Below are 17757 nucleotides of genomic sequence, written 5' to 3'. Positions count from 1 at the left end.
TTCTGATCTTCTTTCCGCTATCCCCAAGTGTCTACTTTGCTTGATCCCAGCCCCAAAAGCCTTAAATTAAAGGTCTGGACAATGTTTATAAGGGTGTGCGCTGGGGGGAGAGAAAGGAAATAAGAGAAGTGGACAACTATCAACAAAAGAAAAAACAAAAAAAAAATCAAGAAAAATAATGTTTTATATTTAACATCTATAATTATAGTTGTGATTTTACAGTCCAAAATGTTTGCAATTTTATAAAAATCTCCCCACCAGTAAGCATCAACTTGTTCGTAATCACACTAAGACCAAGAAGACAATAACTGAAGTATTTGCATACAGGATGTTTGTAATAACTCACTTTGGCCTACACAAAATAAAGGTATTTCATAAAGCTATTTGTATGCTATGAAAGTCCTACATTTTAAAGTATTCAAGAAAATTCACACACTAAAAAAACCCTTTAAATTTCTAACTTTAAATATCTATTTATACAGTACATACAAAAAGATTTTGTATTTAGACTGTCACTTTAGGGAAAGGTGAGTGATTCATCTGAAATGCCTGACTCAATAAATAAGTTATTTATTTAACTAATTAGAAACATTTTAGCATCTTATACAAAACACTAAGTAGAATTCATATCACAGCAATGTGTTGGGTTCCCATCTCTCCATTTACAAGTATTCATTTGAAAGCACAGAGTTCTTTAAGCTTGTCAAACTTTGATCCCCACTCATGGAGGTCATCATAATTTAGATCTTCATCAACACTGGAGGAGTCTAAGGAACTAAGGCTCCCTGCCAGAGAGCACTGCCCCTCTAAGCAGTAAAAGTGAACAGTGTCTGCTGGAAGACTACGTAGATCATTGTCTGCGTCATATATTATTTGAGACACATATTCCTTGAAGTCTGAAATACTGGTGACTGCAGAATTTGAGTTTCTTTGATGTGAGTGTTTTGTAAACGGGTCTCTCTCTGGACAAGAATGCGTCTTGAAGTGTGGAGCAGTGGTTTCTGAGGAGAATTGGGGGATGCTTTGCAGGGGTTTCTTTAATTCATCTATATCATAAGCAGTCTGAAACACATTAATTAATGCAAACATTAAAGAGACATGTACAACACAAAGCAAATGCCCTAAACAACAAGCAATGGGCTTTTTTAAACTCACAAATGAAGCAGAGTATGGGAGGACTTCACAGATTGAAGAAAAGAGAGGATCTGAAAAGGGATTACACCTTCAGATAAGACAAAATCTCTGAATACTGACAGTCTTTGGCCACAAACAAAAATCCACCATGTTATGTGCAAATTCAGAAAAGTGGGAAGTAGATATGGCTGTAAATGGAATCTCCACTCCGAAGTCATTATGTCAACAGCGTGTCAAGTCATCATAAAAAAGGTTAAAAGTTTTCCAAACCCCCAGACAATATTTACCCTGGGCCAGTATCTGGGATACCTATAATCACCATTTCCCTTTTCAAAAGTGAAGTATTTAAATAGAGTAAAGATTTTTAGAGATACAAGGTGGGTGAGGTAATTTCTTTTATTGGACCAACTTCTGTTGGTAAAAGAGACAAGCATGACAGCAAGCCCTACAAGCCAAGGATGGTTTCGATGGACTATCCCCACCTGGTCCTTCACTGCTTGTAAGGATGGTGGCTGTGAGGGAGGGCTTCGAAGGAGGTGGTAAGAACAAAATTAAGGGCTCGTCTACACTTCCTTTCTCTCCCCCACAGCGCGCACACCCTTATAAACATTGTCCAGACCTTTAATTTAAGGCCTTTGGGGATGGGATCAAGCAAAGTAGACACTTGGGGATAGCGGAAAGAAGATCAGAATGTCTTTCTGTATAGTGTATAAACACTTCACTGGCTTGCAGAATGGAGTTATACATGTTACATTGCTACATTGTTGATAACGCACTTAGGGCTTGTCTACACTACCCCCGGATTGGTGGGCAGTGATCGATCCAGCCGGGGTCTGCTGAGTGCTCTCCCGTCTACTTTGGTACTCCACCAGAATGAGAAGTGCAAATGGAGTCGACGGGAGAGCATCAGCTGTCGACTTACCGCAGTGAAGACACTGTGGTAAGTAGATCTAAGTACGTCGACTTTAGCTATGCTATTCACATAGGGATAAAGCCTAGAATAGCTATTCTGCATTAGCTCATGTGGACACTCTTATTCCACACTAAAGGTACATCTACACTGCAGCTGGGAGATGCAATTCCTAGCTCAGAGAGAGGTACACACACTAGTTATGCTCAAAACAGCAAGCTAAAAATAGGAGTGTGGCTGTGGTGGCATGGGTGACAGCTTGGGCTAGCCACCTGAACATGTACCTAGGATCTTGGATGGGGTTGTACTCTGGGGGATAGTCTGAGCTACTGCCCATGCTGCCGTGGCGATAGTGCATTAGCTCAAGCAAAACCTTCCAAAATGTATTAACCTAAACCACACAAAGAACTCTTCAGGCTTATCTGCAAGCTGTGGCGTGAATCAAGAGTGCACTAGCCTGCCATGCATTAACTGACTGTGTGGACCAAAGCACTAGAAGTTCCACAGTGCTCTGACAGCAAGAGGTTAAAGTGCCCTATAGAACTTTCAGTGCGTGGAAGCGGAGGCCAGTAGTGCAGACAAGCTGTTAGTATAGAATAAGTGTGTCCACGTGGGGAGTTAGTATGGAATAGCTATTCCAGGCTTTAAATTCATCCCCTAGTAATTTCTCACTATCTTCCCTGCAAATTCCCCATGCAGACAAGCCCTAAGGTAACTTCAGGACCCCACAAGAAGCCTACAGAGGGCTGCTTGGGAAACTTGTATGCCCCACCGATCTATACACCTGAATGAATTGATCTATTTGAGCCAAAGAAATATTTTTCCTCTTTTAAAACATGAAGTGACTTGGATAGGGTCCAGCTAAATGAGAGGAAAAAAGCAAGCTGAGCACACTTGTTACAACTCTTCTCAGACACCATCATAGAGAAGTCATAGTAAACGGAGTTTGAAAAGTTCCAAAGTAAGAGTGAAGTAATTACTCCCAAGATACTTTTGCCTACATAAATTCCTTGCTGTTGCTGTTATTGGGTAGTGTTCATCTGTGCGTGAGAAACAAATTTCCTTATGTTCCCTTCTTTTTCACAAGTTCTAACACTAAGTGCAAGGTACTTTAATACACAACAACCTGCCTCCAGGAGATTCAGATCTAAGACAAGACATGTCATTAGAGAAAAACTTTAGGGTGGGGGAGGGGTTAGGGACGAAGAGGATCATGTGAGCAAGATCATCTGGGTGCTTTAGTTAGTCGCACATACCTCTTGAAAAGTTCCACACATTTTTTTGAAATTTCGTTTTCTTATTTTCTCAATATACTGTTTCTTTGACAGGAAAGTGAGAGATCCATTTAGATCTGGATTGCTGTGTGTTTAAAATATTGTCAAGATGCTGTACCATACCTGGTCATGTTCTCCCCCTCCTTCCTCATTATAATTGAAGACATTTTCTCTAACGTCCTCCCAGCTTTCATGCTCTTCAGGAATGTGATAAACTCCTCCTTTCCGAAACCCTGATCTCCCCCACTGACTCCACACTGTATAAGAGACTAACAGAGCTGGAACAAACAGATGCAAGTATGTTTATTATGTTGCCTCTACCCTCCTGTGAAATGTAATCACATTTGAAAACAACCTGAGAAAAATTAGTATTTAATAATTTAATATCCACATTCCCAGGTAAGAAATGCATTGTTTAAACCCCAGTATCCAATTAAACATAAGTACACTCTCCAGGAAGGTAATGAATCATCTATATGTTACATCATAAACTTCATTAAAAGGGTATTTTACTTACCTACAGGAATCCATTAGGACATTTAAATAGAAGGCATTTTGGCCATTCTCTGGCCTTTCACCAATCCTGAGTAAATAAGATACCCAAAGTAAGTAAAACACTGTTTTAATGAAGATAACAAATGTAATATAATCATTTGAGTCATTACTTTTCTGAGATATGTACACTGTTTTAATTGTTAATATGGGGAGTTGACAATTTTATTAGGAGAGAGAAGCTAAGCAATCAGTTTATAATAAAATTTAGTTTTTGTAGCACTTTTCATAGTCGTAAACACTATGGTTATCCATGAATCTTCTTTAAAAGAAATGCCATTAGAGCATCAGTTCATACCTGAACTCGAACCAGAAACAAGGAGAAGGGACATGTTATCTGAAGGAAGTGCTTGTCGGGGTGGAGCACTGGATAAGAGCCCAGATCCTAGAACTTTACCTTTGGCCATGGAATCAGGAAAAATAAAAAAATACAACTTTCTCCTTGTCCCTTTCTAAATGAGTGACATGGAAGGGACAATAGAGCATGGAAGTGTGGTGGCCACACAAAGCTACCAGCAAATTTAGGATTTTAACCACTAGGTGCCAGGGAGTGAGAGAGTGATGAGATACAACATGAAAGACTGGGGTGGGGAGAGGGGAGGGAGGAGAAGGTGAGAGAGAAAGAAACTGCCAACAAGGAGGATCAAAAGTGATGTGGTCCTATGATCACACTAAACAGACCTTTATACATGTAATCTGAGCTCATTTCACATAGGTCAATCTGGATCGACTCAGACATTTCTGTCCCAAATGCAGTTGTGGGAGGCATAATTTAAATATTATTTTCAAGGCTTATTCTCCAGTAATACATCAGCTGCTTTGTACTGACAGAGTTTTGGGGTAACAGTTTGAGCCTGAAATAGGATGCCTCTCCCAGGATGTGTCTACACTGCAATAAAAAACACCCACAGCTGGCCCATGTCAGCTGACTTGGGCTTGCAGGGCTCAGGCTGTGGGGCTATAGATGTCCAGGCTCGGGCTGGAGCCTAGGCTCGGGCTGGAGCCTAGGCTCGGGCTGGAGCCTAGGCTCTGCAACCTTGTGAGGAGGTAGGGTCCGCGAGCCTGAACATCTACACAGCAGTTTTATAGCCCTGCATCCTGAGCCTTGCAAGCCCAAGTCAGCAGACACAGGCCTGCTGCAGGTGTATTATTACAGTGTAGACATACCTCACAATCCTGGCTGGGGCAGATACAGGTTCCCCCTCCTCCTGTTTAAAAGAGAGCCTTCCACTATTTTCCTAACTTCTCCTGCAAAAAGCACACAAGGAGCCAAACATTTTTGTGCTTATTCACACCAGTCCAGATACTGAACAACCCCCACCGACTTCAACGTATTGATAGCAATGTAAATGAGCACACACTTTGACAACAGTCTGGACTAGAGCTGGTCAAGAATTTTTCTAATTACTGTTATTTTTATTTGTTGTGTGTGTCAGAAAATGCCAATTTGTCAAAATGGTAGCAGTTTTGAATCAGATCAGGAAGAACCCTGGGTTTCCCACATCCTCAATCAGTGTCCTAACCTATTAGCTATTCTGGGTTTGGTGTGGGTCTTTTCCTCCACCAACCCCCCCAAAAATGTCAAAAGGTCTCAGTTTTGCCTCACTGTGGAAAATATTTTCAATTTCAACATTTTTCATAGGACGGGAAAACCATTTCCCACCAAGCCCTGGCTAATCCTGGATAGGTTGAACATAAAGCCATGTATGAATAATATAATCAAAGATCAACTAATCTGTACTGAACATATATATAAAATATATACAACTTTTATATTGATTGTCTCTCTTTCTGACCCACCCCTTGTACATTGCTTGTCTGCTTACATTGCAAAAACTCATTAGGGAAGGGTTTGTGCTTTCCTATGAATGTGAACATTGTCTACCACATTGTAGGTGCTGCTGGAATACCAATGTGACGATAACAACATGGGAATTTGGGGCAGTTGAAGGTGAAATAGGTGCACGTGCAGTCTTGGGTGCACCTGGGGAAGCTTTAGAGAGGGGTGGGAGTGAATGGAGGGGGAAATCTAGTTTTACTTGAACCAGTTTCCTGAACTGAAATTATGTGATAATGACTTTCAGTTGTTACTATGCTAAGATGAATTTGAACTGGTGACTCATAGCAGAAATAAAAGGCTCTCTCTCATAAGTGGCAGTGTCCTTGTTTCAATGGTGTAACACGTAGTGTGAGAATAAATTAAAAATATTTGCTTTCCTACCTAGAAAAACAAGGAGGCACATGCTGATTGCCAAGATTGAGCCAGAGCTGAGTCCAACTGGTTTTCCTGCTTTCACCTGGCTGATTTCACACCACTTTCCTTTATAGCCATCAGGACACTGGCAGACAAATTTGTCTTGGGAATGTGCCACACAGGTACCCCCATTCCTACAGTTCCAGAGTCCACAGGGTGTAGAGGTGCAGTGTTTAAGCCCTGTAAGATTATCTGTCACTTCTACTTTGCCAGTTGGGCACCTGAATGATGAAACCAACAGATTATTTTGGGTGATGGTGGTGACAGGAAGAGCATGCTGCTTTGTAAACGTGCGGTGAAAAATGTTCAGTAATTCAAGTTTGCTACTTACACATGTTTCTAAAACCAATAATAAAAGCTTTTAAAGAAAATAAAAACCAAGAAGTGCTCATGCCACATCACTACTGTGAAATAGCTGTGAACTGAATGGACGTTCTAGGTATTGCCATGTAAACAGAAACTCCAGGTGTCCCCCTACTTTGCTTCATAACTCCTGCCTGCAGCATTGCCACAATGCCCAGAGAACAAGAAAATACACAAGAGATACCCCAGATTCCTCGAAGAGCTCTACTTCTTCCCCAAAGGAGGGGTACAGTCTGCTTCAAAACATGACCAGTCCTAGCTGGAGAAGCAGGAAAGGTTTTTTCCTTCCACACACATTCAGAACCAGAGGGAGAATCTGGTAGCCCCCACTGACATCCAGAGAAAAAGGATGAGCAAGTTTGTGGCAGGGCTGGATACAGGCTTTGTTCTGGTTATTTGGAGATTTTGGAAGGAGGATCCCCATCCTGGGACTGGTCCCTTTGGGGACTTAATCTGCCAGCAGCATGGAACAGGCTTGGTGCCGCTGTATTCTCATCTTCCAGCATGAAATTGGAAAGATAATGGAGGGGTAAAACTCCTGTAAGAACATAAATCCTCCTCATGGAAAGCCGGGGAGTCAGAAAGCATGCCAGACTCCTTGCCATGTGGTTCCCAGGTAAGTATATGGGAGAGAACCCTGGAGCTTTCCCTTTAGAAGTGGATTGGATAGTGGCAATCTGTAGGGCCTTATGTAGAAAGAGAGAGGGTCCCACTCCCATAGGAAAAATGAAAGCTAAGTGTACCTGCATTCATGCCTTCTCCACAAGTCTACACAATGGAAAGGACTGTGACAGGGCTGACTGCGGCAAGCATTGGAATGACAGCCAATGGCGACGCCTTGCTGCTTCAGAATGAAGCTGAACTCTGTGCTTTTGTCATCCCCAAGAAGAGGCTGACCATTCAGCTGGACATCACGCATGCAACCTACATGAGCAGAAAAGCACAAAGACAGAAACATACAGTGTTCCTCACAAACTCTCTCAATGCCCACTGCATTGCCAAGTTCTTTAAACATCTTTGAGGACTTTTATTATTATCAAAATGATCACTGTTTGCATGCAAAATAGTCTGATCACAGGATAAGAGTTAAGTAACGCAAACACTATTTTACTAGTGGTCAAGATTCCTTCTGACATGTGCACCTGTGTTCTTGCTGGCTGGCCCTGCACAGCATTATAGCAGTCCTGCAGCAGAGCTCAATGTAGTTGAAGCTGTGAAGCAGGTGGTTTGATTGGGGCTCTCCTCACCCACCCTGCTGCAGGCTGAGTAAGGGGCATGAGGGGAACCCAGATGCAAGGGACTGCTTTCTGCTTTGCCCAAAACTTGACAGACAGAGCTCCACCTCCGTCCAGCCCGGCCATGAGGGTAGGGGTAGTGAAGTTCTGTGCAGAACCTCCCACCCTGCAGTAAATATTCTAATATGGATCCTCCCCTCCCCTCTGGTGTGGGGGGAAAGAGGTTGGGACAATCTCAGTGTTGTTCTCCTCCCTGCAGGCCCACAGAGCAGGGATTGGAACGCCACTAATTCTTGCTTTATTCTGCCAACGTCTACAGTGGGAAATATCAAAAATCCAATTTACCTCAGTACTAGGGCATTATTTGGCAAACTGAGGGCAAGGCAGTAGTTCTGAATTTCCAGCCAGAGGCCAGATCCTGCATTCCAAGGCCACTCCAACCTTCGGTAGATATGTCTGTGTGGGGCCTGGCGTCTCATTATTCCCTAACATGCCATTTCCGTGGTTCATGTGTCACCTACCTTGGAAATCACTCTCTGAGTGGTTAGGAAGGTGGTTTCCTAGCACAATGCTTGCCAAATCCATTTCGAACCATCTGTTCGCACCCATAAAGGAGGTCACTTCGCGATCCCCTCCGCCATTATTAACACGCAAGGTAAACTCATTGTTATAGCGCTCCATAGCCAGCAGAACCCACTGGCCATTGTCTATGCGTAATGTGCTCAGTCTCAGACGCTGCTCTTTGTCCCCCAAATTGAAATTAACACCAAAATGTCCATCAACCACCTACAGGAACACAGGGGAAGAGACCTTTAATACTGTTCACACTTATACCAAAAATACATGTCCAAACATCAGAATATAAGCCACAAATTCTAATAAGTGGGAAGTGTTCCCTGTATGGCCAAGCAGCACTGCACTAGCTGCATTTATTTCTAAGGAAAGACAGAACTTCCATGAATGAGAATCGTTACCCAAAGGGGCAAAGCCCTGCCCTTATTCCTTTGAGGAACAGGCACCTTTAAATATTCAGAAGATGCTTCTTTTAGATCATCGTGCAGTGGGACAAGTTAACACCACTGACAAAACAGCATTTGGATTGTTTACCTCCAATCTGATGTATCTACTCCCATCTGTTGATGCCATGCTGAGAAGGGTGCTGAAGGAAACACGGGTGCGTACCATGAGCTGGACCTGGGTAATGTGGGCACTAAGAAAACTTTTCAGTTCATAATGAATCCAACTGTCCCTTCCAAAGGCCCAATCCAGAAGAACTAAACATAACACATGGAAAATATAAATGTAACATCTTAATATTTGGCACTCACACAGACCTTAACTTTTGTACACACACAGAGCTCTGAAGAGATAAACTAACCCTCAACATAAGGATTTTAGTTCAAAAGAAACTCTGGCCAAGGTGCTTGGGGTGCTGTGGAACACAAAGCTACACAGCTACACAGCCTCTGGCCTCTGTCTCAAAAGTTAGAGCAGATAAAAATAGCAAGTACAGGAATACAGGCACTGGAGAGGGTATTATAGCACACAAAAAGCCAAAAAAGTGATCTAAAAAAACCCAATTTTGAAACTTAAAAGCATCAGTGGGGTTTTTATTTTGTTTTAAAGCATGGAGAGAGACAAGGGGGGTCATCAGGGAGACGAGTTTCATGTTGCAAAACTTGCCACAGTGAAGGCCCAAGTAGTGGGTGAGGTGGGAGGCAATGGTAGAATCCCTAATATATGGGTTTATCACAGCACAGAACCAAGGCAAGGCATAGGGAGGTGGTATCACATACAGCCAGGATTTACATCTTTAAAAAGGTTATTAAAAACTAATCTGGCACCTTTTAGCCAGCCACTGTTCTCACAGCAGTGGAAGGTCCCCCCAAAAGGTATATTGTGTCAGAATGGCTACTTTCTATTATATTCTTGGGTAGCTTTGTGATAATGGATTATTGCTGTTTGTGTTCTGGCACATCTGTGAAGGAATGTCTGTGAATCAATGTGGCTGCACTTGCGAGCTGCTAGACCATATTTCTCTAGTTTGTCTATGAGAATGTCAATGTGGGACTGTGTCAAAAGCCTTACTGAAAAGATATATCACTTCTACTCCTTCCCCTCATCTACTAGGCCAGTAACTGCGCCAAAGAAAGGAATTAAGTTTATTTGTCATAATTTGTTCTTAGATAATAGCCAATATGAATTTATCACCACCTTATTATCTTCTAGGTGCTTACAAATGGATTGTTTAATAATTTGTTCCAGTATCTTTCCAGGTATCGAAGTTGGACTGACTGGTCTATAATTCCCCAGGTCCTCTTTGTTTCCCATTTTAAAGATAGGTACTATATTTGCTGTATGAATGGGGAATGCTGGAATAGGTGGAGGGAGGATTGGGAGATACAGAGAACCCCTAGTGGGGGATAGGGTTGGCGGACTGTGGTATGGGGATAAAGGGGAAAATACAGCCCATGGCATTTTGGGGCAAATGGGGAATCCTGATCTGGGGCACACAGTGCCGATGCCATGGATGTCTGAAGGGGAATGGGAATCAGGGTGCACACAGAGTCACTGATATGGGAGAAGAATGGGGGGAACTGGTACAAGAAGAGGGGGAGATAGGAGGCAGACAGATGCCTGGCAGGAAAGAGATTGTGGGGATTGCAGGGAATCGCTGAACTAGAAGAGGATGGGAGGGTGGCACACAGAGAGCTTGGGTGGGGGCGGGGGGAAATGGAGGAATGCAAGGAGCCCCTGGTATGTGCAATAAGCTTGTCCTACACAAGCTATTAAGGGTGCGACCCCCATTATATAATTCACGTGGACCTAGTAGAGAGAGCACAGCACAATTACTCACCCTACAGTAGCTGTGGTTTTCCAAGATGTGCTGCCAACAGCAATTCGACTCAGTGTGTGCTCCCCAAGGTCATGAGATCAGATTCTTTTGAATAGCATTACGTGTTGGGGCTGCACAGGTGGCCCCAGCCATCTTGTCCCTTCCCACAGCTGAGTGCACAGGGGACAGTGGCTGAAATCCACGCTCAGTTCGTTTACCAATGAGAACCCCATAAGAACAGAGCTCTGATTAGCAACCCAGTGGGAGTGTGGGTCGTGGCACCTGTGTGGACAACATCCTGAAGAACCACAGTTATTGGAGAGCAGTGACCATTCTTTCTTCAAGTGATTGTCCACATAGATTCCATTCTTGGTAACTAACTTGGACTTTCCCCAGATCACATGGGAAGTCTGGCAGCGCAAAGAGATTGAACCTGTGTCTCCGAGATAGCGACTTAACCCCTGTGTCATCCTTCCTCTTGCCTATAGCCACCAAAGATGCTGAAAGGTGCAGTATTCGCTGCACTTGTTTTAGAACAAGAATCAGACACTTGAAACAAATGGGGGCATGAGCCACAGAGAAACCGCAAATCCTCCCATCTCTCATTATGTTGCTCACACAATGAAACCACAAAAGAGGTAAATAAAGTCCTGCGAAGACCCTCATTGTGACACTTCCTTTGTGCAACAAGTGAACATAAGTACTTCAATATCTGCAAGTTCAAACCTTTCACGGAGCAAGGCATTGAATTACTTAGCTACTGGCTCCAACCAACTACTATCAAATTAAACAAATTCTATTCCATGGTATATCTGCTGCCTATTCCCAAAGATTCCCATGATTCATTTCTCCCCAAGACTAACTGTACCTTTGTCACATTTTGATCCAGCGTATCCAGGGTAACAGCCACAATTAAAAGAGCCCCATTCACCAGTGCACTTGCCATGAATACCACAGGAGAGGGCCCCAGCTCTCTGACACATTTCATCAGTCATAGTACAGCCTGGCGCACTGTTTAAGGACTCTGCAGGATGCTCCAAGTCATAGACCTAGAAAAGGAGGGGGGGGGGGAACACCTTAGGCAGCTGCAGTTAAAAATATTGCCCCAAAGAATGATTTCCTGACATTCTTACCTTGCTGTCAACGATGACATTCCGTATACAGCCAACAAACCCTTTGAAGTGCTTTTGTGAATTACGGTATGGCAAGGCCTTCTTAACTCCACCCAGCTGTAAGGGTTGGTGAACGTTGAGGAACCTGCCAGCATTCGGGGAGGAGAGGAAAAAAGGGAAGAATTAGTAGCAGTCAACCTAGATTAACAGTAACTTGGTGTTTTTCCTTTTCTTTCTTGGTTCTTTTGTGGTTGTGTTATCTGTTTTGTTTTTACCTCTCATTTCCTGGAGTCTCTTCTGAAACTTTGCAGGCAGACGGATCCATCTGGGAGATTTCCTTAAGGATGCCATTGTCATCTTTAACTGAAACATTTACGCAGTGGTCAAGGATCAGCTGCACTTTCTAGAGTGGAAAATGCATTACATTAAAGATCAAATTGTTTTTTAATTGCAGATTTTACATCACCTATGCAACAGGCCAGTGCCATTAACTACAAGTTAAAATGCAGGAAAATTGTATTAACATAATGAGTTTTTACCTGCAGAGCTCAGAGATAGGTAATTATACATTAGGATTCCTATTCTATAGATGAAAAACCAGACACAGAAGTTTTGATTCTCCCCTGGCTGTGCCCAAACAGAGCTGTGGGTACAGTGAAAAGCAGAGGCTGATCAAGACTCCAGGAGTTTCAGCCAACTGGTCACTGGTCCCTCCCCCACACTCTCCACCTCCCTCTCCCCTTCTCAGGTTCCAGCACAGACAGCAGTGAAGTCACCTCCACCTGTTTCAGATCAGCAGAGATTACCCTTGCACAGAAGAAATTCAATACAATCTCCAGTCTCTTTAGCTTCACTTTACTCCGTGTAAGTGGCATAATTGAAATTGGTGGACCAGAGTCCAACCCAGAGCAATGAAGGAATTTGCTGCAGGTCACTCCAGCAAGTCAGGAATGGAATATGACTAATCAGATTACCCCAGCCCAGGGCCACCCAGAGGATTCAGGGGGCCTGGGGCAAAGCAATTTCGGGGGCCCCTTTCATTAAAAAAAAGTTGCAATACTATAGAATACTATATTCTCGTGGGGGCCCCTGTCGGGGCCTGGGGCAAATTGCCCCACCTGCCCCCCCCCCGGGCGACACTGCCCCAGCCCTGTGGTATAATCACTAGACAATGCTGCCTCCCTGACAAAGAGGATGGGAGACAAATCTGAAAGTCTGTAATGCCTGCTGAAACTGATGCCATGGCCATTGGAGGTGGGGTAGGGGACATAGAAATATCTAGCCACACACTATACTAAAAGCAGCAATCTTATCTTCAAATGATATCCAGATAGATGAACCAAAGGTTTTACAGGATTGTTTTTATACTTGCCTTTCCATCACTTATAATTTTTATATTATGCCAGCGGCGATCTGCAACATTAACTTTCTGAGACAACTGCAGGAAGAGTACCCCAGAGCCATGACTCAGAGTCAGTGATGGGACACTGTCAGAGAGCTCTGGAAAAGAAACAGTTATTGAATAAGCCTTCTCCTGTCCAAAAGTCAACCACATAAATATTAAAATCCACATGAACTAAAAACTACCAACTCAATTTCGGTTTAAGGAGTTTTTTAGTATGTGAATGAGATGCAGATTAGCGCTGTCCCAGATATCTTTTTAAACTGCATTTTTTTAATAGTATTAAAACCACTTAGCCTGCAGGGAAGGAATAACAGTACATAGAATGAACTTGAAGTGCTGGTAAGTTGTTCTGAATGCTCCTCATTTGCCAAGAAATTTTTTTAATGTTTTTTTTTTTCCTTTAAGAGACAAAGAAAGTACAAGACTGTAAATAAAAACCTGAGTTGTACACGCATGCATGCATGAACTCACGCAGAAAATGAATCTGTTAAAGTTTTTAACCTAAAGCAATGAAGTCTTCCACTTCTCCAGGATGACTGCGTGCTACTGGTCCATTGTACAACAGAAGGCCATCAGCCACTTCAGTAATAAACTCCAACGAGATACGGCTCTCAAAGCAAGGCTTGATGGGAGGGAACCAGGCATAACCATGCCCTCTGAAGGTACGTTTTGTTTGCTGGCAGTCAGGCCCATCAAAAGTTGCAGAGCATTTACAGCTATAAGAGTAAAGAAAAACTTTAATCTGTTTTTTCTCCAAACTGAAAACTCAGAATATAACCCTTAAGGAAATGATCCTTAATATACAGCACAAACCATGCTAACTCACACTAATGAGTGGGAGACACACTGCAGATCACCACATGGAGAACAAACAAGTGAATTATCACAATCAAAGCTTATGCATCAAACTGTATTAGTTCATTTATTTTTACAAGCAGTTTAGTTTTAGGTAATAATGTGCAGTATGTACATAAAGGATTTTTTGTGAAAAAATAGTTAAGCCACTGTAATATATAAGTTTCAGAGTGGTAGCCATGTTAGTGTGTATCAGCAAAAAGAACGAGGAGTGCTTGTGGCACCTTAGAAACTAACAAATTTATTTGTGCATAAACTTTCGTGGGCTAAAACCCACTTCATCCGATGAAGTACTCCTCGTAATATATAATATTACGCAATACTCCTCGCAATACCCTTCTGCTATTAACTCTTTAATGTCACGCAGAGGGAGAGAGAGGATTTCTTGCTAGTTATCAGATTTGTGGATTATTGTGTATATATTAGTATAGTACCTCAAATGTGCTGGATGCTATACACACAGGATGAGAATCCCTTCTCTCAAGAGCTTACAATCTAAACAGGCAAAACAGATGAATGAAGCAGGGAAAGGGATACAACTTACAAGCCACTAGGGTGATGGCAGGCTCACTGTTTTGAAATATTTAATTATATCTGTTTTATTTATGTTACAAAAACATAGATCTGAGAAGCTTTTTTTCATGGAGGCTCAAGAGATTTCAATGGGAATAAGGAATGATAGAAATACAGATTGTGGGAAGGATTGTTAATGGGAAAGAAGGATAATGGAAGAGAGGAAGTTTGGGCACCAGTTGTACTATTCAGTTCCTATACAGTACAGTACCTGAAGAGACGGGGGGATGAGGGGGGACGCAAAGGGCAAATCCCTACAAATGACTACAAAGGAAATGGGTGGAGGGGGATCTATCCATGGGCCAAGTCTCTGAAGTGGGTGAATGATAATGGCAGGAGGCTGTGAAAAGACTATGTTCCTCTGTAGCAAGAGGAACCATGTTTAATACATTTGAGCAGCATATTGGAATTGGATGTGGGCTTTACCATGGACAGGGTCTCTGCAGGTTCAGTTAAATACCTTGATTTGCACTGTCACCTCCTGCAACAACTATTGGGCAGTTGCTACTGCCTTTCCACCGCAAAGATAGTTAAGTGTAAGTGAGGGGTGATATAAATCTACACACACACTTCGGGATCAAGGTATGTGTGTGTGTGGATTATTCGTTCCTCACTTCCATGTTTGACAATATGCTGGGTATTAAAGATTAGTCATTAAAAAAAAAAAAAAACATGGAAAGCGAGGAGTTTGTGCCTGTGGGAAGAGTTTGTGAGTGACATGCTGTGTTACTGGTTGAAGTGACTGACTAATAAAATGCATTTAGATTGCACAAACATGAGCTTCTCATACTTCCAAGTTAAGGGAGGCCAGTGCAACTTGCATGCTTTCTGCCTTTTGAGGATTATGATGATTGTAAGTAGCCATCAGCAAGGTGAGAAATCTGTTTGCAAGAACAAAATTAAGTATATCCAGCCAGATCTGTCTTTTGAGAAGTGATGAATGTTGATTTGTTTCTCTGAGCCCCTTTCTCACCCATTTTAAGTTAGAAGAAGTTCTGAGCAGCATGAAAAGTTTTACTAACCTGTAGCCCAAGTCAGTGTCTATACACGTGCCACCATTGAGACATGGGTTTGTCCGGTATGAGGAGCAGAAGAGATGCTGGCTTTCTCTAGCTGCACAGGTGCACTGGGCACTATTCAGGACCGTCACAGATGCCAGTGAGACACTTCCAGCAGTAGTTATTGTGGGGACATGACTATAATTGTACTTGCTGACACATCCAGTGCTATGAGTGCAGTTTGCAGTCACACACTCATCTATGCCAATCTGGGTGATGCTTATATCCAAGATGATTTCCAGCTGGAGAAGAAAGTTAGTTTTATTAATCTGCCTTTTCCTGTGGGAAGAAGTTTAATGCTGAAGACAGTGTGAGAAACACAGCCCTGAGAAACCAAAATCTTATTTATCCACAGAAGAGGTGGAGCCTGAGCCGTAGCAGTGTGAGTGTCCCTGCCAGTGCGCCATTAACCTGCCTACAGACCCCACCACTAGCCATGAAAGGGTAGCTCCATCGTAGTATCCATTCAATCCTCTGGCTCCGTACTGGGACTGTTTTAACTTGAACTGATTGAGAATTTATTAACTAATTTGTGAAGAATTTCACTTTTTTTTTTTTTTTGAGCTGAATAATTTTATTTCAGCTCTTATAACAAAAGATCCCAAATACTTTCTCTCTCTCTCTGCGATCTGGACACTTAATCTCAGTCTGATTTTAGAGAGCAAATAGTTGTAAATGGCAACAACAGTAAATAGCCATGATCCTGATGGCAAGAGGATCCAGTCCATGTGGCATCGCCAAAGCGCATTCTCCCAACACAGCAAGTCACTTAGCTGCTTATTAGATTTTATTTGCAGGAGTGATTTGGTGTGTTTAATTTTCAGCTCACATTTTTCTCTGACGGGAAAAGGTTATTTTATCACTCTGCTTACTTACTTTAGAAAGATGGACCTTTTGACTGAGCAATTTTGTGAGTTCTAGTTACTGAACATTTCAATACATGGGCCGAGGAAATAAAGCAAAACATCAAGAACCGTGGGCACAAAAAACCCAACCATATGCATCACTTATGGAGGATTTCATAGTCTCTGTAGAAGATACGTAGATACGTGTTCTGAAACACATACTCCTAAAGGAAATAGAGTATTCCAAGGGCAAAATATTCACATTTGGGTGCCTAAAGTTATGCAACTAGATGAGTGGCTTGACATTCCGAAACACTGAACACCCTGAGCTCCCATCAAAATCTTCAACTCTGAAAATTAGGTCATAGTATTTGGATGCCTAAATATGGATTATGGGTCTGAACTTTAATCACCTAGATCTGAAACTTTTGGCCAAACTAAAAGAAATTTTTTGCTCAGTACAGTCAAATATTGCAATATACAATCTTTCTCTCTCTCAAAAAATCAATGATTCTGTGCAAATATTTTCACTAGATTATAGATGCAAGATTTTAATTAACTCAATGAGTTAAAAGCCACATACCCGTGCTTTGGACACTGCCACGTTGCCGTTAAGTTTTTCTGCTTTATAATATGGTGGTCCAGAAACTGTAAACCAAACATCAACCCCTCGGGTTTGACCTGGGACATTCAAGACACTGAAAATGTGGACATTTTCGAGTTGAGCTGGTATGATTTCTGAAAGTAGTTTCTTCATTTGGTTGTATTTACTTTCTCTCTCAGAAGACTGAGATATAAAATCCTCTGCAGTGATATCTGTAACAAACAATTTAAAAAACAATATACTCATCTTTCAGATTGAGGAGAATCATATGACGTTCAATTATAATGGGAGCAGTAGAGACCAAAATAGTTAAGTTTGCATATCTGATTCCATTCTCGTGGCACGGAGAGACTTTTCACCTTTGGGCTCTGAAATTTTTCATACTGGTTTTTGCTCAATGGTTTGCACTGCGGAGCTTATTTATTCAGTCATTACATTTATTTTATTTCTCTTTAAATCAGGAATATCTTTAGAAGGATTTTTTTTTTGCTAGAGTTGTTCAAACAAATTCTATTTGCAATATAAATACATGGTTGCATTGTCAGTGTGGAATTCAAGGATCTTATCTTTGTTTTACCCTAGAATGCAGCATTTACTGCAGTGTCTTCTGACCTCCCCCCCTCATGTATCAGGGGAAAAAGAAAACAAAGCAGAGCACATGTGTACATTTTTCAGATCTCTACTTAGAGGAATATTAAGTATATCCAACACAGATATCTAATAATTAAGCAGACACTAATAAGAGTT

The 17757-nt window shown here is 42.1% G+C and overlaps 1 protein-coding gene across 1 annotated transcript in view; it reads right to left on the bottom strand.

The window, feature by feature from the left end:
• The window catches only part of LOC117873673 (neural-cadherin-like), a 59008-nt gene continuing 41251 nt past the window's right edge, over window positions 1-17757 (bottom strand). Inside the window, exons 20-32 of the mRNA XM_034763308.1 lie at window positions 16990-17222; window positions 15526-15803; window positions 13577-13791; window positions 13043-13170; window positions 11946-12073; window positions 11692-11815; window positions 11427-11607; window positions 8830-8996; window positions 8244-8508; window positions 7231-7411; window positions 6092-6345; window positions 3442-3596; window positions 1-1062 (exon numbers count right to left, since the gene is read on the bottom strand). Coding sequence (XP_034619199.1) covers window positions 673-1062; window positions 3442-3596; window positions 6092-6345; window positions 7231-7411; window positions 8244-8508; window positions 8830-8996; window positions 11427-11607; window positions 11692-11815; window positions 11946-12073; window positions 13043-13170; window positions 13577-13791; window positions 15526-15803; window positions 16990-17222 — 2699 coding nt within the window. The 3' untranslated portion in view covers window positions 1-672. The remainder of the gene's footprint in view (window positions 1063-3441; window positions 3597-6091; window positions 6346-7230; window positions 7412-8243; window positions 8509-8829; window positions 8997-11426; window positions 11608-11691; window positions 11816-11945; window positions 12074-13042; window positions 13171-13576; window positions 13792-15525; window positions 15804-16989; window positions 17223-17757) is intronic.

Source organism: Trachemys scripta, chromosome 2 (assembly GCF_013100865.1).
Source record: "Trachemys scripta elegans isolate TJP31775 chromosome 2, CAS_Tse_1.0, whole genome shotgun sequence".
Taxonomy (NCBI): domain Eukaryota; kingdom Metazoa; phylum Chordata; order Testudines; family Emydidae; genus Trachemys; species Trachemys scripta.
Note: the sequence above shows the minus strand (reverse complement) of the source record. Positions and strands in the feature narration are given on the sequence as shown.